This window comes from Gadus morhua, chromosome 9 (genome assembly GCF_902167405.1).
Source record: "Gadus morhua chromosome 9, gadMor3.0, whole genome shotgun sequence".
Classification (NCBI taxonomy): Eukaryota; Metazoa; Chordata; class Actinopteri; order Gadiformes; family Gadidae; genus Gadus; species Gadus morhua.
Window position 1 is genome coordinate 19,758,107 of NC_044056.1, and position 26,739 is coordinate 19,784,845.

General features: G+C 42.2%; 2 protein-coding genes and 1 long non-coding RNA gene across 6 annotated transcripts; 1 reads left to right on the forward strand and 2 right to left on the reverse strand.

The window, feature by feature from the left end:
* LOC115550387 (purine nucleoside phosphorylase-like) lies at window positions 1-12,615 on the reverse strand. The gene is made up of 6 exons (XM_030365331.1): window positions 12,517-12,615; window positions 5,344-5,507; window positions 4,993-5,096; window positions 4,263-4,438; window positions 3,450-3,640; window positions 1-1,538 (listed from the first exon to the last, which is right to left on the reverse strand). Exons 1-6 carry the CDS (start codon window positions 12,564-12,566, stop codon window positions 1,318-1,320), a joined length of 906 nt encoding a protein of 301 aa, XP_030221191.1. The 5' UTR covers window positions 12,567-12,615; the 3' UTR covers window positions 1-1,317.
* Window positions 1-22,767, reverse strand: LOC115550388 (purine nucleoside phosphorylase-like). 2 transcript variants are annotated; one of them, XM_030365334.1, is made up of 7 exons: window positions 22,554-22,767; window positions 21,156-21,319; window positions 20,381-20,484; window positions 19,120-19,295; window positions 18,307-18,497; window positions 16,681-16,871; window positions 1-1,344 (listed from the first exon to the last, which is right to left on the reverse strand). In XM_030365334.1, exons 1-7 carry the CDS (start codon window positions 22,586-22,588, stop codon window positions 1,318-1,320), a joined length of 888 nt encoding a protein of 295 aa, XP_030221194.1. In that variant the 5' UTR covers window positions 22,589-22,767; the 3' UTR covers window positions 1-1,317. The 2 variants fall into 2 exon arrangements, with proteins under 2 accessions (XP_030221194.1, XP_030221193.1); XM_030365333.1 differs by lacking the exon at window positions 1-1,344 and having other exon boundaries at window positions 15,335-16,871.
* LOC115550390 (uncharacterized) lies at window positions 21,181-25,812 on the forward strand. 3 transcript variants are annotated; one of them, XR_003977894.1, is made up of 4 exons: window positions 21,196-21,329; window positions 25,036-25,215; window positions 25,440-25,623; window positions 25,725-25,812. It is a non-coding gene; the product is annotated as an uncharacterized LOC115550390 (long non-coding RNA). The 3 variants fall into 3 exon arrangements; XR_003977892.1 differs by lacking the exon at window positions 25,725-25,812 and having other exon boundaries at window positions 21,181-21,329; window positions 25,440-25,630; XR_003977893.1 differs by lacking the exon at window positions 25,725-25,812 and having other exon boundaries at window positions 25,036-25,286; window positions 25,440-25,630.
* The last annotated feature ends 927 nt before the right edge of the window (window positions 25,813-26,739 follow it).

Consider the following 26,739-nt stretch of genomic DNA (forward strand, 5'->3'; position numbering starts at 1 on the left):
TTCCTTTTTCACCCTTTTTTTATTGTTATATTTTCTACGTATAATACATTATGAAGATAGATTAGATAGAGAAAAAGAGATTCTCTTCTATTAGTGCGTCGTGTTCAAGGCTAACATAACACGTCCCTTTTAATCAAAACATTTATCAGGATTCAGAATCTGTAATTTCCTCATAATCAAATAAGTAAATGTAAAACAAAGAGTAAAATAGCTTTTCCTGAGTGAGCATTAACAGTGTGGTACCGCTGTTATTTCTTCATGAGGATACCATTGGTCTAAACCTGAGGGAGGTAAAGCATTATCCTACATGTAAACGTATGTGTTATGTGCTATTCAGTTACCGAGTGTCATATATCTGTTGAGGGTTTGTGTGAGCATCCATCTTTAAGCCTGGTGCAAAGTTCCTGAGAGGTTACTTCCTCACCCTGGTGTCTAGGTCTCTTCAGTATATTAGATGTCTGTCTGACATTAGATGTCAGACAGAGAGGACCTGGCCGGTGAGCGCAACACCACACCTGTAAAGATTCAAAACTCCTCATCAGGTACGATGATTCTGGCTCCAATAACAGTTTTGCAAACGTCAAATAACAAAATCCCTGCCATAGCAGATTTATATAAGACTTCAGTCTATGCATTCTAAATTGTGTGATCGTGCCAACTGTGCAGCTATTTTTAGGCACAATGAATGATCCATCAAATGGAGCTTCTGACAATCCTTTCAACAAGACAGTGTTTGGGGTGTCCCCTCATCTTCCTTCCCCATGGAAAACCCCTGAGGACTGGGAAGCCTCCACATCCAATACAGAAGCTGCTGCAACTCACCGGAGCTTATAAATCAGTGGACATTATTAGATAGAAACAGCTTCATAGGTCATTTATCCGAAAAGATAACTCTTCGATAAATATAACTTTGATAAATATATGTATGTATTTATATCATCTTTTTTATATTAATAAATTCCCTGATTATTCTTTGATTTTCTGTTAAAGTAACTACGTTTGTTTTCTGCTTCACTTGTTCGGACTGCTTATGATAATATTCAGTAGAATTCTGACGGTGCTACATTATTAGTACATACCCCATTATTACACATTTACCCTCCACTTAAAAGCATTTTCCTAAGTAGAAGTGATTATCAAACCATAAAACCAACATCCTTGATAACACCTGAACCAAAACTAAAACCTAAACTAACCAGTCTGCCGGCTGAATCCAAACTGGGGTCAAGGGTTAAGGTGCATTCACTCGACCCGGGGTCAACGTGAACATTAAGCATTCTAGCCTTTTCCCGCCGACTTGACCGCTGCGTCTCAAGATCACAGGTCCTCAGGGTCCAAAGGCATCTGGGCTAGGATTCCTCGGACAAGCCCTTGGAGGTCCTGGGCGCGATTGTTGCAGGCGACCAGCACCTCGGCGTGGTTGGCCTTCAGCGTGCTGTCGTCGTCGCTCATTACCACCTTGTTGGTGATGAGCGAGAAGCCCAGGACACGCAGGCCACAGTGGCGGGCCACCACCACCTCCAGCGCTGTGCTCATTCCTATTGACACACACACAACACATTTCAACATGAGGAATCACTCAACGACTTGGATAATAGACGTTAGGTACATAAACGTTGGTTTTCATTTATTTCGTTGTAATTTCTGGTTTGTGTTTTTTGGCTTTGTGTAAGGAATGTTAAGGTGACAAATCACACTGTGTTGAACACTATGGTGTACAGGCCATGTTTAGAAGCACCCTGCCTCTGTTGTTCTGTTATGTCCCACTAGATGGCGTTGAGCGTGACATACCTTCACGTAACACTTATTATAGTCTGCTCTTTAGATGTGTCAGGGCACAGGTAGTGGGCGACACTAGTGAAGATAAGTTGACTCCCCATGCCCTGCTACATACAGGAGCAGATCCATAATTGTATAATAATTGTTAATGTTATAAGCAACACCTGTGTTGACATCAGCCTCTATTGTAATTACTATGCACATCAGAGCTGCTGTACAACATTGATTTACTGCAGTGTAGACCACATCTAAGAGTGATGCCGTGATAGGAGATGTGTGTGTGTGTGTGTGTGTGTCGTGGGTTTTATGACACAGCCGAGTTGGAAACAAGACTTTCAAATTGAAACGATAAAATTGAAAGAGCAATTTGGCTTGTGTGTTCCACCAATCAAGGTACACCACCGTCTTGACCCAACGCTGTGTACCTACATCAGTCATGGTTCCTCTCATCCTACGACAGCACCTACCCCCAAGTAGGTGCTTAATAAGTTCCTCAGAATGCTATTCTAAGAGCTACGATGGCTCTCAGCACCTGGTGCGCACTAAAAACATTGTGTAGTCTCTCCAACAGTTCTTGGAAATAATGAAAGGTTCCTCCGGTCCAAAGGTACATTATGTTTACTAAGCTCAAATGCTTCCATTCTATTTTCTCGTCATAGTTGAAGTAATTGAAAGAACTACATGCAAGCTATAGGCAGCAGGCAGAGACTTCCACTAAGTTCCACTAGGGTGGACAGTAAAAGCAATGCAGCACAGCATTTTATTAATTGCCTGAACTAGGGACCTTTGAAGGTAATATGTTAAGTTATATTATAATATAAATGAAAGCTCTGTGAGAAGATCTGTTTCAAGATGCCTATGCCTAACACTGTATGAGACGCTTTAGAGCGCTCGGCAAATTTCTGACCAATCAGAGCAGCTCTTCCCTGACACGTTCGGGGAAGCCTCACAGGTGTGTGATATTCAAAACATGCAAGGGAGGGAGCAGAGAGGGAGGGGATGTTTCACTGTTTAGCTTCAAAATATATTGTCTGCTCTCTCACCCTGAGCTTTAATCGACAGCCGCTTTAAATTAGGAATGCTAAATAAAAACGTAAAAACTATATGATATAGTGTAGCAATACTTCTACTACTACTATATCAATAAAAATACAGTATCTTACAATCTACTGTGTATGTATTTTAGAGTTGTGAGTGTGAGAGAGTGTTTGGAAGATGGTTGAAGCAGCCTCACCTGGCCGAGTCTGATTGCATTCAGACCCTGCGTTCCAACTCCCATACTACCATACTTTTTAGCATACAAGTATCAAGTACGTCTCAATACATTGTATGGAAAATGCAGTATGCCATAAATACCACGATGTTGTACTACATCCTGTCTCATTTGGCAGTATTGCTATTCTGCCCCACACTCCTCAGAAGATACGTCACATCGACTGATAATAAGTGGAACGCAGCCTGGGGCTGGGTGAGGCTGCACACATATAAAACAGGTTAACCGGTCATCACAACACATGTGTTGTATAATTGTATTAAACCGGTTTTAAAAACCACTTACTCGGGCCAGGTGAGGCTCCCTTACCCAGCTAACCTCCACCCACACTCCCCATTGGTGTTGTTCACGTACATCCCCACAGCCATCGACCTGCTGAGGACCAGCTGCCACTCACCCACTGCGTCGGCTCCCAGGGTCCGCAGAGCCCTCCCCTCGGCGATGCTCTCGTAGGTGGGGCCGCCCACCATGCAGTAGACCCCCTGTTGCAGGAAGGCCCCGATGCCCTGCTCCTCGGCCGTCTGCTGGGCCAAGGCCATCAGGTCACGGTCGTAAGCGTCGGACATACAAGGGAAGCGCACACCAAACCTGGGGACAGAGAGACCGCTTGATGATTGAACCACGCCTCGTGATTGGCTAATGCTTTGGCCAATGATTTGAGTGCCGTCTTATTTCCCTTATTGAATACTGTCTGGTGTATGCACTTGTGGCATGAGAGCTATGATGCACGCTTCACATGTGGAAAGATAAGGAAAATGCTGAAGGTAATCCAAAAGGGAGCATTTATACTTCGCTAGCAGTGAACAACAGAAAGGGGTTAACCAATTTCTGCTAGACTGCTAGATCTATTTCCTAGGACATACCCTGCAGAGTTAGAGAAGTTTGGGATGAGGGAGATAGTCTGAGCTCTCGGCCACAATGACTGTATGGAGGAACTAATACATGCAGACAACCTGGACGCACCTACACACCGCCCGCATGAAAGAATTCAGGCTTTGGGACAGGACGTACACGCAGACATTATATTTTGTGAGAGATTGAATCACACGAACATCATAATTATAACATTGCAATCATATTACTTTTCAATATCAACGACCGCTACTCATTGAGAGACAATTCTGAATGTACTTTACTTCAAAATATGTCTTATTGGCGAGTATATGAAGTACGATGCATTCTAAACCACACTTCCCCTAGCCTGCAGCACCTGTCGTCGTTGGGGCCACACAGTGGGTTGTTCCCCACCAGGCCCGGCATGTTGATGTGGTCCTTGATCAGCATGATGTCGCCCACGCTGAAGCTGCTGTTGAGGCCCCCGGCCGCGTTGGTCACCACCAGCGTCCTCACGCCCAGCAGGGAGAACACACGCACGGGGTACGTCACCTGGAGGCACGCACACACAGGCAGGCACGCAGGCACACACACACAGACACACACACACACACACACACACACACACACACACACACACACACGGACACACACACACACAAACACACACATACACACACACACACACACACACACACACACGGACACACACACACACACACACACACCTTATTCGAATATTATTAGAATACTTCTCAGCGAATATCGAGTAGCATTTTTGCCAGAAATGCACATCCCTAAAAGTAGTAACTTCGGGCACATCTGTCAAAATAAATGTTTTTTTACGATCTTTATTCATTCATTGCGCCGCGGCCGAACTGACGGGGATATTCTCTGATATTATGAATCTTAAAGACTGCGTCAGGTTCTCCTACCCTTCATTCTTTTTTCTGTGCTGTTACAGAATCAGCTTTTCTCCAGGGTGCCTTTTGCTTTCGTTTTCTACAAGATCATCAGGTACTAGCCTTCATAGGCGTGGAAGATGAGCCTAACTCACCTTTGATACGTCATAGCCTTCGTAGGTGTGGAAGATGAGCCTAACTCACCTGGTATACATCAAAGCCTTCGTAGGTGTGGAAGCGCCCCTGCATGCAGACACACTGGTGGCCCTCCAGCGTCCCAAACACCAGTTGTCCCTGATGGCCCTCCACTGGAAACACATTCACGCGCACACACAAAGGCACACACAGACACAAGCACCCATGCACACACGAACACACACAGAAACAATAAACAAGATGCATTAGTGATGACACACACACACACGCTCACACACACACACACACACACACACACACACACACACACACACACACACACACACACACACACACACACACACACACACACACACACACACACACACACACACACACACACACACACAGAGCTCTCACCGGTGGTTTGGGGGAAGTTGGGGATGTCTCTGTAGGGGATGACGTCCCTGTTCTCCAGCTTCTCTGCCAGTCCGCCCAGCCCAGAGCCACAGATGATGGCCACTTTAGGACGCTGCTCTGTCTGGGGGAGCAACCATTTGGCCGTAGCCTCATAGTCCTCGTAACTGTGTGGAGGTAAGACAGTGAAAACAAGGAATAACTACTATGGTCACAATCTGGATATCCATTGATGAAAATAGTGATCAAAGATATATATATATATATATATATATATATATATATATATATATATATATATATATATATATATATATATGTATAGCCAGATTTTGGCTGGCGCCCCCTAGCCCTTTGGATCGCACAGTAAATTCGACTACCAATGTTCATACACTCAGAAAAGCTGCAAAGCTTTGTCTTTGAGACTCTTTTATTTTAGATAAAAAATTAAACACACAAAAACGTATTACAAACCAAGTAACAAGCAATGAATCATAAATACAATATAAATAAGGTATGCACAAAATACTGCAGTCGTTAGAACTTTTAATAATTAAACACTTGCAAAACAAGTGACAATGAATCACTCATACAATAAGGTATGCACAAAATACTGCAAAGAAATGCATGATGTTTACTAAAGGCATTCATAAGCAAAATAATAGACATGAGTTAAGATTCCAATTATTGTAAATACAATTAAATGTAGTATGGTTTATCTCGTTTGGTTCTTACCAGAGATTAAAGAAGCACTCAAGTGAAGTGTAAAAATTATATATTATATGAAAGATATGGGAAATGTAAGATATGCAAACCACAAACTATCATCCAAAATCAGCTTGAAAATAAACACTGCTCCAACAATGGTTACTCCAATGCATTGGATAATTTAAGGATAATTTACTGTGGGTTACAAACTTATGGACCTATGTACATAACTGACATGTTTGGATTTTCATTGACGTGTGGGGGTTTGGATTGAGCAGCGGATCAGCTAGGTTAAGAGCTGCCTTTCCTTTTCTTTCTTTAAAACAAACACTGCATTACTATTTAAGTTGTTTACACGTTGCTTGTCAACGCGCTACCCCCTGACAACTGTTGGCGGACTATTTGTATTTACTAAATAATAAAACCTGGGGGGTTATTGCCATTACTAGTAAGGTAGTAAGTAACATAAACATTGAAGTTAAAGTTAGATGAATACAGTATGCAAAAATAATCAAATAAAATATTTTTGGCTTCCCTTCTGATGGATGGGCCCTTAGCATTCGCCTATGCTGCCTAAGCCCGGGCCTGTATGTAGCCTCCAGCATCAAATGAAAGGCCTTTGTGGATATGGGATGGGTTTGTCCCATATGTGCATGCCTGTGATTTTGAAGGTTTCGCTTTAATTTGTGACACAGTTCAGTTGTGAGTTCTAGGGCTTATCCAGCACACCATTGATTGTAATTTAGATAATAATATTAACATCTAAAAAATTATGTTGCAATTGTATTCTAATTTATATTTCCCTTACTGTTAATATTGTCAATCAAATATGTTAACCTGGAATTATTTGAAATAACAAATGAGGGTTTTGTATACAACATGTCGGTTTTACCTTTTTGTCAATGGACTTAAATGCAGGCCTGATGCAATTGGCAGCAAGCCAATAGCACATGGTTCTTTAGGAGCCCTTGTTTTAACTCAGCATATGGCAATTACAGTCCACACACGCACATGCACGCACATATACATACACAAGCACGTGTATACGTAAAAAGTAATTTATAATCACAACGAGACGAGTGAGGATGATCAAAACTCAAATAAAATGTGGATAAGACTGGATAGATGATAGGAAACAAAGGCTAGTATTTTTTGCAGTAAAACATATTTTTTATTTGAAGATGAACGCTCAATCATGAGGCAGGATGCAAAGCTGCTTGTCAGGTTCAAGTCCTCCAACCACTTTCTGCTAATTAGGAGTCAAGAAAATAATAGACGATCAAGGGACCCATCTGCATTGCATTGGTTGGTGTGGATGGATAGAGCCGCGCCTCCTAAATACAAAAGAGTGCAGGGAACTCGGCGTGCAGGAAAATCGGCGTCTCTTTAAACCGAGACCACATTATCGAGTTGGTTGATTGACAACGTACCCTAATGGGATATAGAGTTATAGTGTAGGCTAAAGCAAAAATATTAGGCTACACTATTAACATTTAAGTATTGCTCAGTGGAGAGTTCTTATAGGCCTATTGTTATGTTAACAAGCAAACACGAATATGAATTAAAGCAGTGCATTATGCATCGAATAATAAATAAGCGTCTTAGAGTACCATATTAAGTGCTATATAAATTTCATTTATTATTATTATTATTATAATATCATGGTCTTCTATTAGGCTATCAGGGATGGGCATAATTAATCGACGATCAACTAATTGATAAGGATTTCCTCGATGACGTAAATTTTTCATCGATAAACTATTGCTAAAAAATATCTTCACACGGAGTGTCTTTTTACAATTACCATTCGTAGTTTTGGACACTTCTGATCCGATTAGATTTCAAATCGGAATAGATCTATTCTACTGTAGGCCTATATGGCATTTACAAAAGTGGTAAAAAATGTCTCGCGCATTCTTGTGTAGGCTATTCCGAATGAGGCGTAGGCCTATATAGGTATATATATGATCCTGATTGAGCCGTTCTTCCACTTCTAATCGGACCAGAAGTGTCCATGTAAACGCGGGAGAATTAACGATCAATTTTCATTGCATTTTGAATATCACATTTAAATAGTTTTATTTATTTTCTGGTAAACAAATGTTAATGATTAATCGAACATTTAGGCCTATCGTTAATTCTCCCGACGATCGACTAATACAATTCAATCGAATGCCCATCTAGAACTGCGCCTATTAGGACGAGTTCTGCACCGATTAGTCGGGTCCTTATGCTGTGAACATGATTGGAGCTCAGCGTTTAAGTGGACACTTGGGCAGCCTTGACAAAACATGTAAGCAGGAAAAGGTTATTCCTCTCCATCCAGCCCATTGCTATTGGCTACCATTTGCATCTCACCTGTACTGATGGGACGAGTAGTAAAATCGAGTGGGCTGGGATTACAGACAGGGGGCGGAGTCGTCCCTTGGAAACGCTCGCGCGGACCATATCATGCGGAACAGAATGAGCAACAGAATGAGCACACACACACACACACACACACACACACACACACACACACACACACACACACACACACACACACACACACACACACACACACACACACACACACACACACACACACACACACACACACACACACACACATTATACACTTATTGTACAAGTACACAAGAATAACATTCTTAGGCTTGCTTCCTCAGCAACACTACATGATAATAAGTGAATCACATGGTAAATCGTTAAAATATGTAAAATGAGTACAGAAGCATGCATGCGCGTGAACACACAGAGAGCCTATTTAGAACGGTTCCTCCCTTGTCCAAAAATGAATTAGGAGTACGATGAGTTAAGTTAATTTCAACATTCAAATGCAATTACAAACGTAAATATAGCTGCATGCAGCAATGTGGGTGTCAGGCATAATGGGACTCGATAAGCTAATTCTGCCGGACGGACGTAATCGGCTGGGTGGCTACATGACGACCGTCTCGGTAATCGGTAAGCTAACTGCCAGACGGACGTAATCGGCTGGTTGTCTACATGACGACCTTCTCGATAATCGGTAAACTAATTCGGCCGGACGGAGGTAATCGGCTAGCTGGCTACATTATGACCGTCTCGGTAATCGGTAATAATGACGGCAGGTGGGATGAAGTACAGCATTATGCGAGTATGAGTAAATGTAGACACAATGTAAAAATGACCCTACATAGTGGTAAGGGCGCATGACGAACATCTCGGTAATCGGTAAACTAATTCTGCCGGACGGACGTAATCGGCTCGGCGACCGTCTCGGTCATCGGTAAAGTAATTCTGCTGGACGGACGTAATCAGCTGGGTGGCTGCATGACGACCGTCTCGGTAATCGGTAAACCAATTCTGCCTGACGGACGTAATTGGCTGGGTGGCTACATGGCGACCGTATCGGTAATCGGACTGACGTAATCTGCTAGGTGGCTACATGACGACCGTATCGTTAATCGGACGGACGTAATCGGCTAGGTGGCTTCAGGACGACCGTATCGGTATTCGGTAATAACGACGGTTGGTGGAATGGGTGGCTACATGATGACCGTCTCGCTAATCGGTAATAACGGCTTGTGGAATGAACCACAGCATTATGCGAGCACCCGGCAATGTTTACCAAATGGAAAAATTACCCTACCTAGACGTAAGGGCGCATTATCGTCTGCCCGACAGAACAAATGACACAAATACATAGGGGTATTCGGAACAATATCTCTAACAGTCAGTGCTTAATTTGTCAAGTGGGAGCTCCCGGAGCGCTGAGGACGAGTAGAAAAAAAGCGGCGGTGGGGGGGGGGGGGGGGGGGGGGGGCTCTGGTGGGCGCTTTGAACAACCCACACTTATTTAGTCAACATCGCAAGAAATTAGCCTACTAAAGCCTCGTGAATGTGGATGTACCCAGAAAAAATAGTAAACATATGTTAGGTTGGAGAGACACACAGCCACACGTTATAAAGTTTACCGTTGTTTACTAACAGTTGAGAAATAATGTCATGCACTCGCAGGTGCGTCATTGAGTCATTGTATTCTCAACACAACAAAATACACCAAGTCCTTGAAAATGGATCTCCGTCGCATCAAAAGATGAAAACAAATAGATAGGCTACCTCATAGATTATAGTAGGCCTAGTTAGAACAACAATCTGGCATGACAACTTGGCCACGTTAACAAATAGATACATATTATTAACCAGAACAATACCAGAATACCACAAAAACCATAATAATAATAAAGTTCATTTTGGCCTTCTTGCCCCTCTTCTCCGCAGCCACTTTCGCTAACTCCTCGCAGATTTATCACACATCACTCAACCGACTCGCGTCACTCCAAGTCCAACCTCTCTTGCTGCACATCTGAACAAAACACACACATGCACACAGTATTAGCCCCTCACACACACACACACACACACACACACACACACACACACACACACACACACACACACACACACACACACACACACACACACACACACACACACACACACACACACACACACTCCAGATCCAGCTGGCGGAGCGCACGTCAGAGCTTCCGGAGCGCGCTCCCCCTTGCTCCCCCTCAAATTAAGCACTGCTAACAGTGACACAATGTTAACAAGCATCCGTTCTGGAGGTGGTTCATGAAGCATCTAATCCAGTACGAATTGCAGTTTATATTGTAAATGGGCGGAATGGTAAATAAAGTCATTGTTGGTTGACGTCCCCCTGAGGTCCAAGGTCACCAAATTGTTTGGCCGTCCCCAGAATGATGTCATGAGTCTATGTAGCAAGTTTGGCTATGATATGTTAAAGAGTTGCTGAGAACAGGCTTACTTCCTGTTAGGCGGCAAGTTTGATTGGCTGTCACGGCCAAATGGTTTTGAATTAGAAAATGCTGTTAGGCACGTTTGTTCGGCTTGGTCTGAAGATCACATCTGGCAAGTTTCATGATGATTGGACATAATCTAGCAAGTTTCGCTATGATATGTTAAAGAGTTGCTGAGAACAGGCTTACTTCCTATTTGATTGGCTGTCACGGCTAAATGGTTTTGAATTAGAAAATGCTGTTTGGCAGATTTGTGCAGCTTGGTCTGAAGATCATATAGGGCAAGTTTCATGATGATTGGACATAATTTGTGGCCTGTGGATATGTAATATTGATATTGACAACTTTCAACGTGGCGGCCAGGCTTTGCCGTAAGGTTTGATTGGCTGTCAAGGCCAAACGGTTTAGAATTTGAAAAAGCTTTTTAGCAAGTTTGTTCGGCTTGTTCTGAAGATCATATAGGGCAAGGTTCATAATGATTGGACATAATCTGTGGCCTGTGGATATGTAATATTGATTTTGAGAACTTTCAACATGGCGGCCAATTTCTGATGTTGCCATGGGAAATATTTTATTAATTCGACATTGAAAATAAGTTTGAAATATAATTATGTAACGAGAGTGGAGTTAGAACACGTCTTTGTTAATTATAGCGCCCCCTAGGGGTCAGAGCTCACCAGATTCATTGAGTGTCACCATAATGAGGTCATGGGTCTATGTACCAAGTTTGGTTATGATATGTCAAAGGCATGCTGAGAAATCAGTTTACGTCCTGTTTGGCGGCTTTGCCGACAAATTAGATTGGCTGTAGTGGCCAAACGGTTTTGAATTTGAACAATATTTCATTGTTTTATATCAAGCATGGCCTGAAGATCATGTGTGCCACGTTTCGAGATGATTGGACAAAATGTGTGATAGGATAGCATTTTGAAGGTTTTGTACATAAACCAAGATGGTGGAAACTCCATCATGGCCGCAAAATGACGTCATAGGGTGCATTGAACTCGGCTTGGTTCAAGGATTCCAATGATACCTTGTTTGTGAATATTAGATGAATGGGTAGAAAGTTATAAACATGAATGCATTATGCATTATATGCATTACAATAAAACATTCATCGTTGTAATATTCATTATTTTCAGGCACATAGCTTAAAAAAGTGGAATGGTTTAAACATTGTATAAAATGGAACACACAGGGTCCAAGTACGACACAGTACGACACAGAATTGAAAAGGTCCAACCGAGATCTGTTGTCCCACATGATGAGTGAACAAAAGCAGTGAGGAACAGGTGTTTGCTATGGTAAAGAGATTAATACGTTTATCAATAAAAACTGAACAAACATGTTATTTATTGCAGACTACATTAGGCTAATGAGCTTCAATAGCCCTCGTATAGGTACTAGCCTTCCTAGGTGTGGAAGATGAGCCTAACTCACCTTGTAAACCTCATAGCCTTCGTAGGCGTGGAAGATGAGCCTTGTATAATTGTAGATGTATAATTACCTGCATATCTGCATACCTAACCCGGGCGCTGCACTGCGGCTGCCCACTCCTTCAGGTACGCCGGTGTGCATGTGTTCACCGGCTCCCGGATGGGTCACAAACAGAGAAAGAATTTCACCCAAAAAGGGACAATAAAGGAGAACTTAACTTACTCACCTGGTATACATCAAAGCCTTCGTGTGGAAGGTGTGGAAGCGCCCCTGCATGCAGACACACTGGTGGCCCTCCAATGTCCTGAACACCAGTTGTCCCTGATGGCCCTCTACTGGAAACACACACATGCACACACACAAAGGCACACACACACAAGCACCCATGCACACACAAACACACACACACACACACACACACACACACACACACACACACACACACACACACACACACACACACACACACACACACACACACACACACACACACACACACACACAGAGCTCTCACCGGTGGTTTGGGGGAAGTTGGGGATGTCTCTGTAGGGGATGACGACCCTGTTCTCCAGCTTCTCTGCCAGTCCGCCCAGCCCAGAGCCACAGATGATGGCCACTTTAGGACGCTGCTCTGTCTGGGAGCGCAACCAGTCGGCCGTAGCCTCATAGTCCTCGTAACTGTGTGGAGGTAAGACACGGAAAACAAGGAATACCTACTATGGTCACACTCTGGATATACATTGATGAAAATATTGATCATATTTATAGCATCCAGCATCAAATGAAAGGCCTTTTTGGATATGGGATGGGTTTGTCCTAGTGTCAATGTCTGTGATTTTGAAGGTTTCGCTTTAATTTGTGACACAGTTCAATTGTGAGTTCTAGGGCTAATCTGGCACACCATTGATTGTAATTTAGATAATAATATTAATATCTAAAAAATTATATTGCAATTGTATTCTAATTTATATTCCCTTACTGTTAATATTGTCAATCAAATATGTTAACCTGGAAATATTTGAAATAACAAATGAGGGTTTTGTATACAACATGTCGGTTTTACCTTTACCTTTTTGTCAATGGACTCAAATGGAGGCCTGATGCAATTGGCAGCAAGCCAGTTCTATAGGAGCCCTTATTTTAACTCTGTCAGCTTATGGTAATTGTAAGTGACGTTGCATAAATACGTTTTCTTCCATTATGCACACTTAATAAACAATACTTTAATTTCATGTAATAAATAAATAGATAATAATTCATGTTGGGTTAAAAGGTTAAAATGTTAATATAATGTATCTTACCCATGTGTAATGTGTAATTAGAATGTGTTAATGTGCTGCAAGCGCACGGAACTAATGTTTTTGTTCCTAGTTTCCCTCCGTCAGTTTTAATTGATGTAAAGGCCTGACCATGCGTGCATTAATGTCTCATTAAGTGCAGCGTTATTGTAATAAGTTTGCCTCTGAAGTTGCGATAGCGGTAGTTTTCACGGCGTAAAGGAGTAGAGTGCCATTAAAGACAGCCCGTTTTGAAAGAAGCCAACCTGTGTCTGTGTCTGTGATGTTGTACTACACAGACATGATGTTGTACTACGTACATCCGGTCTCATTTCGCAGCATTGCTATTCTGCCCCACAATCCTCAGAAGAAACGTCACATCGACTGCACACATATAAAAGGCTGCACACATATAAAACAGGTTCACCAGCCATCACAACAATGCATATCTGAATACCAAAACCACTGACTCGGGCGAGGTGTGGCTGCCTTATCCACCCATCCTCCACACACACTCCCCATCAGTGTTGTTCACATACATCACCACAGCCATCGAACTGCTGAGGACCAGCTGCCACTCACCCACTGCGTCCATCTCCCTCTAAATCACTCACTTAAGGTGTACACAAATCAAAACGGGGACAATCTGTCTCTTTCCCTCACTCACTCACTCACTCACTCACTCACTCACTCACTCACTCACTCACTCACTCACTCACTCACTCACTCACTCACTCACTCACTCACTCACTCACTCACTCACTCACTCACTCACTCACTCACTCACTCACTCACTCACTCCCACACACACATTTACACATACACAAAGACATCCGTTTGTACTGCATTTTTCAGGAGTGTGTGTGCTGCTCCCCCCAGAAGACCGAGGCGCTCAGGGTCCCCGTCCTCTGTGGCAACGGCACCCAGAGCCTCCACACAGTGCAGTCCGTGACCGAGTGCGACTGCGTGTCTAAACACTGCACCTAGACGGGATGAACCCCAACAGAGAGATTTATTTGATTTCATCTGCATTTGTTATCCGTGTACCGAGTTTGTATTTTGTAATAAACAAACACCCAGTATAAACTTCTGTATTGTAGGCGTATCCTTGTTGTTTTCCAAACGTTTCTACTGTGCTACAATATACTTTAACAAATATTCACGCGTATCTGACACGGTGATATGCATCAACACGGAGTGAGATCTACGGCTGTCATTGAATGTAAACTGGGATTGAGTGTTTTCTACCTGAGACACAATCCACGTATAGTGACCAAATAGTGAACCTGTGAGGGAGGGAGACAACGACTCAGAGGAATGGGAAGGTTGTGTGTATGCAGGGTGAATACAGGGGGGGAGAGAAGACTGTGCCTCCATGGTCCTGAAGAGAGCGTCGGCTCGTTGAGTGGGTTCATGTGGCAGCGAGGAGGATGGGGGTCTGTCCTTTTAAAGTACCCCTTTTTCGTTGTTTATCATTTTCTTCGTGCATATTTCCCTTCATTACTGCAGCAAGAGAAAGTGACAATTTTTCTTTTTTTTTAGCAAACTAATTGAATCTATCTGATCACATGGAGACAATATACTTAATTGTGTGCCCACCACACACACACACACACACACACACACACACACACACACACACACACACACACACACACACACACACACACACACACACACACACACACACACACACACACACACACACACACAGACACATAGACACACCTACAGCAATTGCACACAATAATTTAACAAACATGAGGGTTCCTTTTTCACCCTTTTTTTATTGTTATATTTTCTACGTATAATACATTTTGAAGATAGATTAGATAGAGAAAAATAGATTCTCTTCTATCAGTGCGTCTTGTTCAATGCTAACATAACACGTCCCTTTTAATCAAAACATTTATCAGGATTCAGAATCTGTAATTTCCTCATAATCAAATAAGTAAATGTAAAACAAAGAGTAAAATAGCTTTTCCTGAGTGAGCATTAACAGTGTGGTACCGCTGTTATTTCTTCATGAGGATACCATTGGTCTAAACCTGAGGGAGGTAAAGCATTATCCTACATGTAAACGTATGTGATATGTGCTATTCAGTTAACGAGTGTCATCTATCTGTTGAGGGTTTGTGTGAGCATCCATCTTTAAGCCTGGTGCAAAGTGCCTGAGAGGTTACTTCCTCACCCTGGTGTCTAGGTCTCTTCAGTATATTAGATGTCTGTCCGACATTAGATGTCAGACAGAGTGGACCTGGCCGGTGAGCGCAACACCACACCTGGAAAGATTCAAAACTCCTCATCAGGTACGATGATTCTGGCTCCAATAACAGTTTTGCAAACGTCAAATAACAAAATCCCTGCCATAGCAGATTTATATATAAGACTTCAGTCTATGCATTCTAAATTGTGTGATCGTGCCAACTGTGCAGCTATTTTTAGGCACAATGAATGATCCATCAAATGGAGCTTCTGATAATCCTTTCAACAAGACAGTGTTTGGGGTGTCCCCTCATCTTCCTTCCCCATGGAAAACCCCTGAGGACTGGGAAGCCTCCACATCCAATACAGAAGCTGCTGCAACTCACCGGAGCTTATAAATCAGTGGACATTATTAAATAGAAACAGCTTCATAGGTCATTTATCCGAAAAGATAACTCTTCGATAAATATAACTTTGATAAATATATATATGTATTTATATCATCTTTTTTATATTAATAAATTCCCTGATTATTCTTTGATTATCAGTTAAAGTAACTACGTTTGTTTTCTGCTTCACTTGTTCGGACTGCTTAGGAGAATATTCAGTAGAATTCTGACGGTGCTACATTATTAATACATACCCCATTATTACATATTTTACCCTACACTTAAAAGCATTTTCCTAAGTAGAAGTGATTATCAAACCATAAAAACAACATCCTTGATAACACCTGAACCAAAACTAAAACCTAAACTATCAGTCTGCCGGCTGAATCCAAACTGGGGTCAAGGGTTAAGGTGTATTCACTCGACCCGGGGTCAACGTGAACATTAAGCATTCTAGCCTTTTCCCGCCGACTTGACCGCTGCGTCTCAAGATCACAGGTCCTCAGGGTCCAAAGGCATCTGGGCTAGGATTCCTCGGACAAGTCCTTGGAGGTCCTGGGTGCGCATGAGGGTGGTGTCAAGCACCTCGGCGTGGTTGGCCTTCAGCGTGCTGTCGTAGTCGTTCACCACCATGTTGGTGATGAGCGAGAAGCCCAGGACACGCAGGCCACAGTGGCGGGCCACCACCACCTCCAGCGCTGTGCTCATTCCTATTGACACACGCACAACACATTTCAACATGAGGAATCACTCAACGACTTGGATAATAGACGTTAGGTCCATAAACGTTGGTTTCATTTATTTCGTTGTAATTTCTGGTTTGTGTTTTTTGGCTTTGTGTAAGGAATGTTAAGTTGACATCACGCCGTGTTGAACGCTATGGTGTACAGGCCGTGTTTAGAAGCACTCTGCCTCTACTGTTCTGTTATGTCCCACTAGATGGCGCCCGGCATGACATACCTTCACATAACACTTATATAGTCTGCTCTTTAGATGTGTCAGGGCACAGGTCGTGGGCTACACTAGTGAAATTGACTCCCAATGCCCTGGTACATACAGGAGCAGAAACATAATTGTTCTAACGTCTAAATTGACCAATAATGTTACAGTATAAGCAACACCTGTGTTGACATTGTCGTGTTCTTTTGGAAAAAGTCTGCTGAGTCAGGATCGCTTTAACTCTTTTTTGTTTTGGACTAGTCTCTATGAAGCAAAAGGAGGGGAATTGTATAGACACATTTGGAGATACACTTAGTAGGGCATTCTGAAGGATGCGTTACCTGGAGCGTTCTGGCCATGGACAGGTTCTGGCCCCCTGGGCTGCGTTGTGACTTATCTACTGGGCAGGCGTGGACTCAGTGATGTGCTCTGATTGGCTAAGCATGGTGCTGAACTCCCGCCTCCGGGATACCCGTGTGCGTGTGTCTCTATGCTGCTCTCTTGTGGCTATGTGTTGGCATTGCAACTTGGTTTGTGGCTATGTGCGGGAATTACACTTGTTTTTGTGGCCATGAGCTTCCGGGTCTCTCGAACACCTGGGCCGCTCGTATCTATAGAATTGGTACATGAATGGGCCGCTCGTATCTCTAGAATTGGCTTCTTGCATGGGCCGGACGCCTCCCTAGGATGGGAAAGAAGACTCTCTAGTCGCAAAGGACATGTGTGGCCTGTTGGTATGAATGTGTGAATTATGTTACAACATCAGCATCTATTGTAATTACTATGCACATCAGAGCTGCTGTACTACATTGAGTAACTGCAGTGTAGATGTGTGTGTGTCGTGGGTTTTATGATATAGCCGAGTGGGAAACAAGACGTTCAAATTGAAACGATAAAATTGAAATAGAAATCCTCTGCACAGCAGAAGATACGTCACATCGAGTGATAAAAAGTGGAACTTGTGTGAGGCTGTTCAAATAAAACAGGTTAAACCAGCCATCACAACAAATATATGTTTAATTTATATTTGTATAATTGTACATGTATTATTACCTCATATCTGCATACCTAAACCGGTTTTAAAAACCACTGACTCGGGCCAGGTGAGGCTCCCTTACCCAGCTAACCTCCACCCACACTCCCCATCAGTGTTGTTCATGTACATCCCCACAGCCATCGACCTGCTGAGGACCAGCTGCCACTCACCCACTGCGTCGGCTCCCAGGGTCCGCAGAGCCCTCCCCTCGGCGATGCTCTCGAAGGTGGGGCCGCCCACCATGCAGTAGACCCCCTGATGCAGGAAGGCCCCGATGCCCTGCTCCTCGGCCGTCTGCTGGGCCAAGGCCAGCAGGTCACGGTCGTAAGCGTCGGACATACAAGGGAAGCGCACACCAAACCTGGGGACAGAGAGACCGCTTGATGATTGAACCACGGCTCGTGATTGGCTAATGCTTTGGCCAATGATTTGAGTGCCGTCTTATTTCCCTTATTGAATACTGTCTGGTGTATGCACTTGTGGCATGAGAGCTATGATGTACGCTTCACATATGGAAAGATAAGGAAAATGCTGAAGGTAATCCAAAAGGGAGCATTTATACTTCGCTAGCAGTGAACAACAGAAAGTGGTTAACCAATTTCTGCTAGACTGCTAGATCTATTTCCTAGGACATACCCTGCAGAGTTAGAGAAGTTGGGGATGAGGGAGATAGTCTGAGCTCTCGGCCACAAAGACTGTATGGAGGAACTAATACATGCAGACAACCTGGACGCACCTACACACCGCCCGCATGAAAGAATTCAGGCGTTAGGACAGGACGTACACGCAGACATCATATTTTGTGAGAGATTGAATCACACGAACATCATAATTATAATATTGCAATCATATTACTTTTCAATATCAACGACCGCTATGCATTGAGAGACAATTCTGAATGTACTTTACTTCAAAATATGTCTTATTGGCGAGTATATGAAGTACGATGCATTCTAAACCACACTTCCCCTAGCCTGCAGCACCTGTCGTCGTTGGGGCCACACAGTGGGTTGTTCCCCACCAGGCCCGGCAGGTTGATGTGGTCCTTGATCAGCATGATGTCGCCCACGCTGAAGCTGCTGTTGAGGCCCCCGGCCGCGTTGGTCACCACCAGCGTCCTCACGCCCAGCAGGGAGAACACACGCACGGGGTACGTCACCTGGAGGCACACACACACACAGGCAGGCACGCAGGCACACACACACAGACACACACACACACACACACACACACACACACACACACACACACACACACACACACACACACACACACACACACACACACACACACACACACACACACACACAACCACATATATATTATACACTTATTGTACAAGTATACAAGAGTAACATTCTAAAGCTTGGTTCCTCAACAGCCATACACCTCAACATCACAGCAACACTACATGATAAGTGAATAAGATAGTAAAAAGTTAAAATATGTCAAATGAGTGAGTACAGAAGCATGCACATGCGTGAACACACAGAGAGGCTATTTATAACTGTGCCTCCCTTTTCCAAAAAGAAATTAGGAGTACGATGAGTTAAGTTAATTTTAACATTCAAATCAATTTCAAATGTAATAGAAGGGTGATGCAAAGGACAATAACACATTCATTGTGGCAATATTTAATCTTTTCAGGCACCACTTCATAGCTTACAAAATAGGAATGGTTTAATCATTGTATACAATGGAACACACAGGGTCCAAGTACGTCACACTCTGGTGAGCACGAGAATTCAATAGTTCCAACAGAGATCTGTTGTCCCACATGATGAGTGAACCAAAGCAGTGAGGGACAGGTGTTTGCTATGGTAAAGAGATTAATACATTTATCAATAAAAACTGAACATTTTATTTATTGCATACGACATTAGGCTAATGAGCTTCAATAACCCTTGTACTAGCCTTCATAGGCGGGGAAGCTGAGCCTAACTCACCTTGTATACGTCATAGCCTTCATAGGTGTGGAAGCTGAGCCTAACTCACCTGGTTTACATCATAGCCTTCATAGGTGTGGAAGCTGAGCCTAACTCACTTTGTATACGTCATAGCCTTCTTAGGTGTGGAAGCTGAGCCTAACTCACCTGGTATATATACGTCATAGCCTTCATAGGCGTGGAAGCTGAGCCTAACTCACCTTGTATACGTCATAGCCTTCATAGGTGTGGAAGCTGAGCCTAACTCACCTGGTTTACATCATAGCCTTCATAGGTGTGGAAGCTGAGCCTAACTCACCTGGTTTACATCATAGCCTTCATAGGTGTGGAAGCGCCCCTGCATGCAGACACACTGGTGGCCCTCCAGCGTCCCAAACACCAGTTGTCCCTGATGGCCCACCACTGGAAACACATACACGCACACACACAAAGGCACACACAGGCACACAAGCACCCATGCACACACACACACACACACACACACACACACACACACACACACACACACACACACACACACACACACACACACACACACACACACACACACACACACACACACACACACACACACACACACACACACATACACAAACACCCATGCATACATGAACACACACAAACACAATGAACAAGATGCATTAGTGATGACGCACACACACACACACACACACACACACACACACACACACACACACACACACACACACACACACACACACACACACACACACACACACACACACACACACACACACACACACACACACGTGCAACATTACATATAGCCAATGTAAAAGTCCAGCTTGTGCTGTGAGGAAATGCAGCAACATATTACATAATAAGTGATTTATAAACGCAATGAACCTAAACATGACTCACCGGCTATTACACAAACGCATGTGCTTACACGTGTTTCCACAAACAAACACAGACACACATGCACACACACACACACACACACACACACACACACACACACACACACACACACACACACACACACACACACACACACACACACACACACACACACACACACACACACACACACACACAGAGAGAGCTCTCACCGGTGGTTTGGGGGAAGTTGGGGATGTCTCTGTAGGGGATGACGACCCTGTTCTCCAGCTGCTCTGCCAGTCCGCCCAGCCCAGAGCCACAGATGATGGCCATTTTAGGACGCTGCTCTGTCTGGGAGCCCAACCATTTGGCCGTAGCCTCATAGTCCTCGTAACTGTGTGGAGGTAAGACACGGAAAACAAGGAATACCTACTATAGTTACACTACATTGCCTCCAGCATCAAATGAAAGGCCTTTGTGGATATGGGATGGGTTTTTCCTAGTGTGCATGTCTGTGATTTTGAAGGTTTCGCTGTAATTTGTGACACAGCTCAGTTGTGAGTTCTACGGCTAATCCGGCACACCATTGATTGTAATTTAGATAATAATATTAATTAATTATATTGCAATTGTATTTTATTTATATGTCCCTTACAGTTAAACTTGTCAATCAAATATGTCAAACTGGAAATATTTGAAATAACAAGGGGGATAAATTTGCCAAAGAGGGTTTTGTGTACAACATGTCGGTTATACCTTTACCTTTTTGTCAATGGATTCAAAATGCAGCGCTGATGCAATTGGTAGCATACCAATAGCACATGGTTCTTTAAGAGCCCTTGTTTTAACTCTGTCAACATATGGCAATTACACGGATAAACAATAGATATGTTATGCAGCTGTAGAATTGCAAAACTCACTTTAGTCCTACAACATGTTTTAACCCCTCCCTGATTTACTTTATGGGCTGGCGGCGGAGCTGTCCGTGGTGCTGCCGTATAGCCCCTCGAATGAATGCAACAGACATTTCGCACTCTGCTCAGTCCAGACGACCTAAAGGGACCCCATTTCTGCATTGCATTGGTTGGTGTGGAAGGGGCTGCATGAAATTAAAATGATTCGGTTGGAGGGATAGAGCTGCGCCCCTCAAATACAAATGACTGCAGGGAACTCGGCGCGCAGGGAAATCGGTGGTATCTCTTTAAACCAGGACCACATTCTCGCGTGGGTTGAATGACAACGTAGCATATAATGGGATATAGAGTTATAGTGTAAAGCAAAAATATTACACCATTAACATTTGCGTATTGCTCAGTGGACAGTGCATAATCGTTGCACAGCTATTATCTTGTTACGTTAACGATAAGACACGAATATGGGCAGAACCTAAAATAAAGCAGTGCATTTGCATCGAATAATATCATGGTCTTCTATTAGGCTATCAAGTAGCCTAGAACTTTGCCTATTAGGACGAGTTCTACACCTATTAGTCGGGTCCTTATGCTGTGAACATGATTGGAGCTCAGCGTTTAAGTGGACACTTGGGCAGCCTTGACAAAACATGTAAGCAAGAAGAGGATTACTCCTCTCCATGCAGCCCATTCCTATTGACTACCATCGCATCTCACCTGCACCGATGGGCCGCGGGTGCCGTGGTTGCCATGGCTGATGATCAATGTGATGTGATAGTTTTACGGATGGGCTGCAGGAGCGATGGGTTGACGGATATTGAATGCTGGATATAGTTTCTAGGCAGTGGGCTGGTATAGAGACTCCGAGGGGATCACGCTATAAGTAAAGTCGAGTGGGCTGGGATGACAGACAGGGGGCGGAGTCGTCTCTTGGAAACGCTCGCTCGGACCATATCATGTGGAACAGAATGAGCAACCTGCTGCCTCGAGCGCTGCTCGGTTGACACCAGGAACAACAGCTCTACGTTTTATGTGTTTTAACATTTTATTTGTTTTGCAAATATTTACTGCTTTTGCAGTGTAAATGTTTGTTGCCCAAGCAAATAAGGCTGATAGATGGATAATTGCAATGAAGACTTTTAGGCTACCCCTTTATTCCTTGAGATTAAGCGCTAATTGCATCAAGAGGAAGGCTTTTATGGCTGGTGTCAAAGCCACGACCAATGAGAAGCCGGTTTATTGGGAAGCGCTGGTAACTGTTGCCACGGTAAACAAACCAGATTGACGGGTTTGAGAAGTGGAATAAGATAAGATAAGATAAGATAAGATAAGATAAGATAAGATAAGATAAGATAAGATAAGAAAAGATAAGATAAGATAAGATAAGATAAGATACAACTTTATTAATCCCCCGTAGGAGAAATTTGTTTGTTGCAAAAACAGCCCAGCAGCAGTGGAAGGACACAGAATAAAATGACAATGCAATAAATACAATAAATACAAAGTGCTAAAGCATAAGTAGACGCTTATAGTTAAAATAGGGACAAAAACCCCAGGGGAAAAAATACTATAGTTTACTACAGCATTTACTACAGTATACTATATATTACTATAGTATAGGCTACTATAATATACTACAAATATAGTGTGGGATTTACTATAGTAATTTTCCAGACATTGTAGTGTATGGTAAATACTATAGTAAGTTACTACACAGTGTAGTACTACTATAGATTACTATACTATACTACAATATAGTGTGGGATTTACAATAGTAATTTTCCAGACATTGTAGTGTATATGGTAAATACTATAGTAAGTTACTACACAGTGTAGTATACTATAGATTACTATACTATACTACAATATAGTGTGGGATTTACTATAGTAAATTTCCAGACATTGTAGTGTACTATGGTAAATACTATAGTAAGTTACTACACAGTGTAGTATACTATAGATTATTATACTATACTACAATATATTGTGGGATTTACTATAGTAATTTTCCAGACATTGTAGTGTACTATGGTAAATACTATAGTAAGTTACTACACAGTGTAGTATACTATAGATTATTATACTATACTACAATATAGTGTGGGATTTACTATAGTAATTTTCCAGACATTGTAGTGTACTATGGTAAATATTATAGTAAGTTACTACAAAGTGTAGTATACTATAGATTACTATACTATACTACAATATAGTGTGGGATTTACTATAGTAATTTTCCAGACATTGTAGTGTACTATGGTAAATACTATAGTAAGTCACTACAAAGTGTAGTACAGTATAGATTACTATAGTTAAATATAATATACTTTTTTTAATATATGTTTTCATTATTCTGTAATTTGTCCTAAAATGAATATTTGAAACAAAATCCAAATATTTGATTTATGTGGAGATTTTATTGTAGAAACATAAGCCACACATAAATATAAAACATAATGCACAACATGCATATGCTACAACAGCCAGAATATAATAACCATGAAAGAGAGTACAATTGAAGCCTTACTAACTTTAAACATTTTCTAATACAGGCATCTTGATAAGAATAATTGACTCATCGTGTACGTAGCAAAAGCATTTGCACAAAATATCATTAGGTTTGCAAAGAAGTATTTCATGGGTCTTTCTGAACAGTGTACATACTTCCACTGTAAATGTCCCCCATGCCCATATTTGTTTTGTTGTCGTTTAAGAACTTGTAGAAAGTTGTGTTTTGGAAGAGCTCCTTCAGTTGTTGCCGTGAGGGCATTACGAGAAAATAATACCCTTCATTTTTGTTTACTCTTTCATCAACATTTCCGTCACTGTAGCAAGGGGTAAACAACTTACCTATATATTGCGAGCAAATTTTACAGTAATGGTGAATTTCGAATAGTTTTGCCAAATTAAAGAAAGATTTATCAAAGTAGTATTTACTTGTGGGGGCACATCCAGGTGCTACAATATTTAAAAGATCCAACAAATCTTTTAATCCACTGCCACTAATGCTGTGCTTCAAGATGAAGGCCAGAATGAGGCACAGTAGCTGTCCACGGTTAATTGATGCACCAGAGTAGATGGGTTGCTCTTGGATTTCAGGATCGTTGAAGATGTTCTGTGCAAAGAGATTTATTTTTTTACACAAGGGTTTTTCTGTTTTACATGTTAACTAAAAGGCTATTATGAATCCTTTGCTCAGTGCTGCCAGACGTTTTGCAGAAGATGGAGGAGTTTCTTCGCTCAGCACCAAGACCAACGACAACACCAATACCAACACCAACACCAAGACCAAGACCAAGACCAAGACCAGAACCAACACTATCACCAGCACCAACAGCAGTTCCACCACTAGCAACCGAAGACCCATCACCAGCACCAGGTCCATCATCAGCATCAGCAACAGAGGCCCTGGGCCACTCTATAAGAATCTGTTTGACTTCATTTGTATAGGTTAATATTACTTAGTTTCAGTTGCACTGTTTTTCTAAATGCACCAGCCGTACACTTGGTTAATCTAAATGCATATATATATCATTGAGGTAAGACGCTAGTCTGCTGTATGTTGAAGTAGATTTGCGGTAATGTTATCTACTTGCATTAAAGGTCATTCCAAAAGGACTTGTGGAGCGCTGCTCCTTCCAAAGCCCCCAGAACTTCATAAATGATCTCCTACATGGGATGTATACCAGGGAATATATGGCAGGCCATTCAGTGACTGGCCAGTCATCCAGCAGCTGCACAGAAGGAAAACCTGGCCTAGCCAAACAGGACCTTGTTGAAATAACAAGTAGGTATATAGAAATGAGAAAAGATGTTGGTTGAGTGATACCCTCATTCTCATGCTCATCTTTCGTTTATGTGTTTGTGTGTGTGTGTGTATTCCCACAGATGCTGCAGGGTTGAAGTTCACCTACGTAACTGATACGAACATAAAAGCATTTATACGACAAAAGCGAAACAATGCTGCCAAATTTCAGAAACAATAAATTATCAACTGTTTAAAGAAAGTTAAACTTTTGTTCTATTTTTTTTGTATTTTAGCAGTCTGTAGAAAACACTGTGTTAATGGTGGTTGTAAGCCTAATTTATGTGCAGTGAATTATTGTTACAGCACTATTGTTAAAAATGGCAACAACAAAAAGTGATACAGTTGAAAATATCCATTAGGTAAAGTACAATGACATTGTTAAAAGAACAACAAAATACTGCATAATGCAGTTATTGTAATGCAGTATAGTACTATGGTATCGTAATTGTAGTATTCTATAGCAAAATAAAAGTATAATAAAAGTTCTGTAATTTACTTCAGTAGATTGTAGTTTATGAAGTAAACTGTAGTAGTATATAATGTAGTATACTGTAGTAATAAAACTGCAGTTTTCTGTAGTATACTATAGTTTACTGTAGTAGTATATATGTGGTATACTGTAGTAATAAAACTGCAGTTTTCTGTAGTAGCCTATACTATAGTTTAATGTAGTAAAACTACTATAGTAAGGTTAAAAAACACTACAATATTTACTATAGTATATATAGGGTGTACTGTAGTTTATTTACTATAGTAAACTATAGAATTTTCTGTAGTATACTATAGTTTACTGTAGTAAAACTACTATAGTAAGGTTCAAAAACACTACAATATTTACTATAGTATATATAGGGTATACTATACTAGGATTCTCCCGGTGGCTATTAGTGCCCCCACTCCGCCCCTGGTCTGGTACATGTAGGCAAAGGCCCAATCTCATTCCTTTGCTACATAGAAAATCTCAACCCTAACCCTCGCTGTTGCGCGTTCACGCGCCGTGGAGCCATGTCCCAATACCAGTTTTGAGGTAGCTTAAGTCTCCAACGCATTCACCTAAGGTAGGCCTACTCCCTGAACTCTATTCCGAACACTCTC

Excerpts from the sequence above, each read along its gene's own strand:
- LOC115550387 (XM_030365331.1), bottom strand. The coding sequence starts at position 12,566 with ATGCAGGGGCGCTTCCACACCTTCCACACGAAGGCTTTGATGTATACC. Across the intron at positions 5,097-5,343 it reads CAACTTCCCCCAAACCACCG|TGGAGGGCCATCAGGGACAA; the intron begins GTGAGAGCTCTG and ends ATGTGTTTCCAG. Across the intron at positions 1,539-3,449 it reads CCTGGGAGCCGACGCAGTGG|GAATGAGCACAGCGCTGGAG; the intron begins GTGAGTGGCAGC and ends GTGTGTCAATAG.
- LOC115550388 (XM_030365334.1), bottom strand. The coding sequence starts at position 22,588 with ATGGCAACCACGGCACCCGCGGCCCATCGGTGCAG. Across the intron at positions 19,296-20,380 it reads AAGGCTATGATGTAAACCAG|GTGACGTACCCCGTGCGTGT; the intron begins GTGAGTTAGGCT and ends GTGTGCCTCCAG. Across the intron at positions 16,872-18,306 it reads CCTGGGAGCCGACGCAGTGG|GAATGAGCACAGCGCTGGAG; the intron begins GTGAGTGGCAGC and ends GTGTGTCAATAG.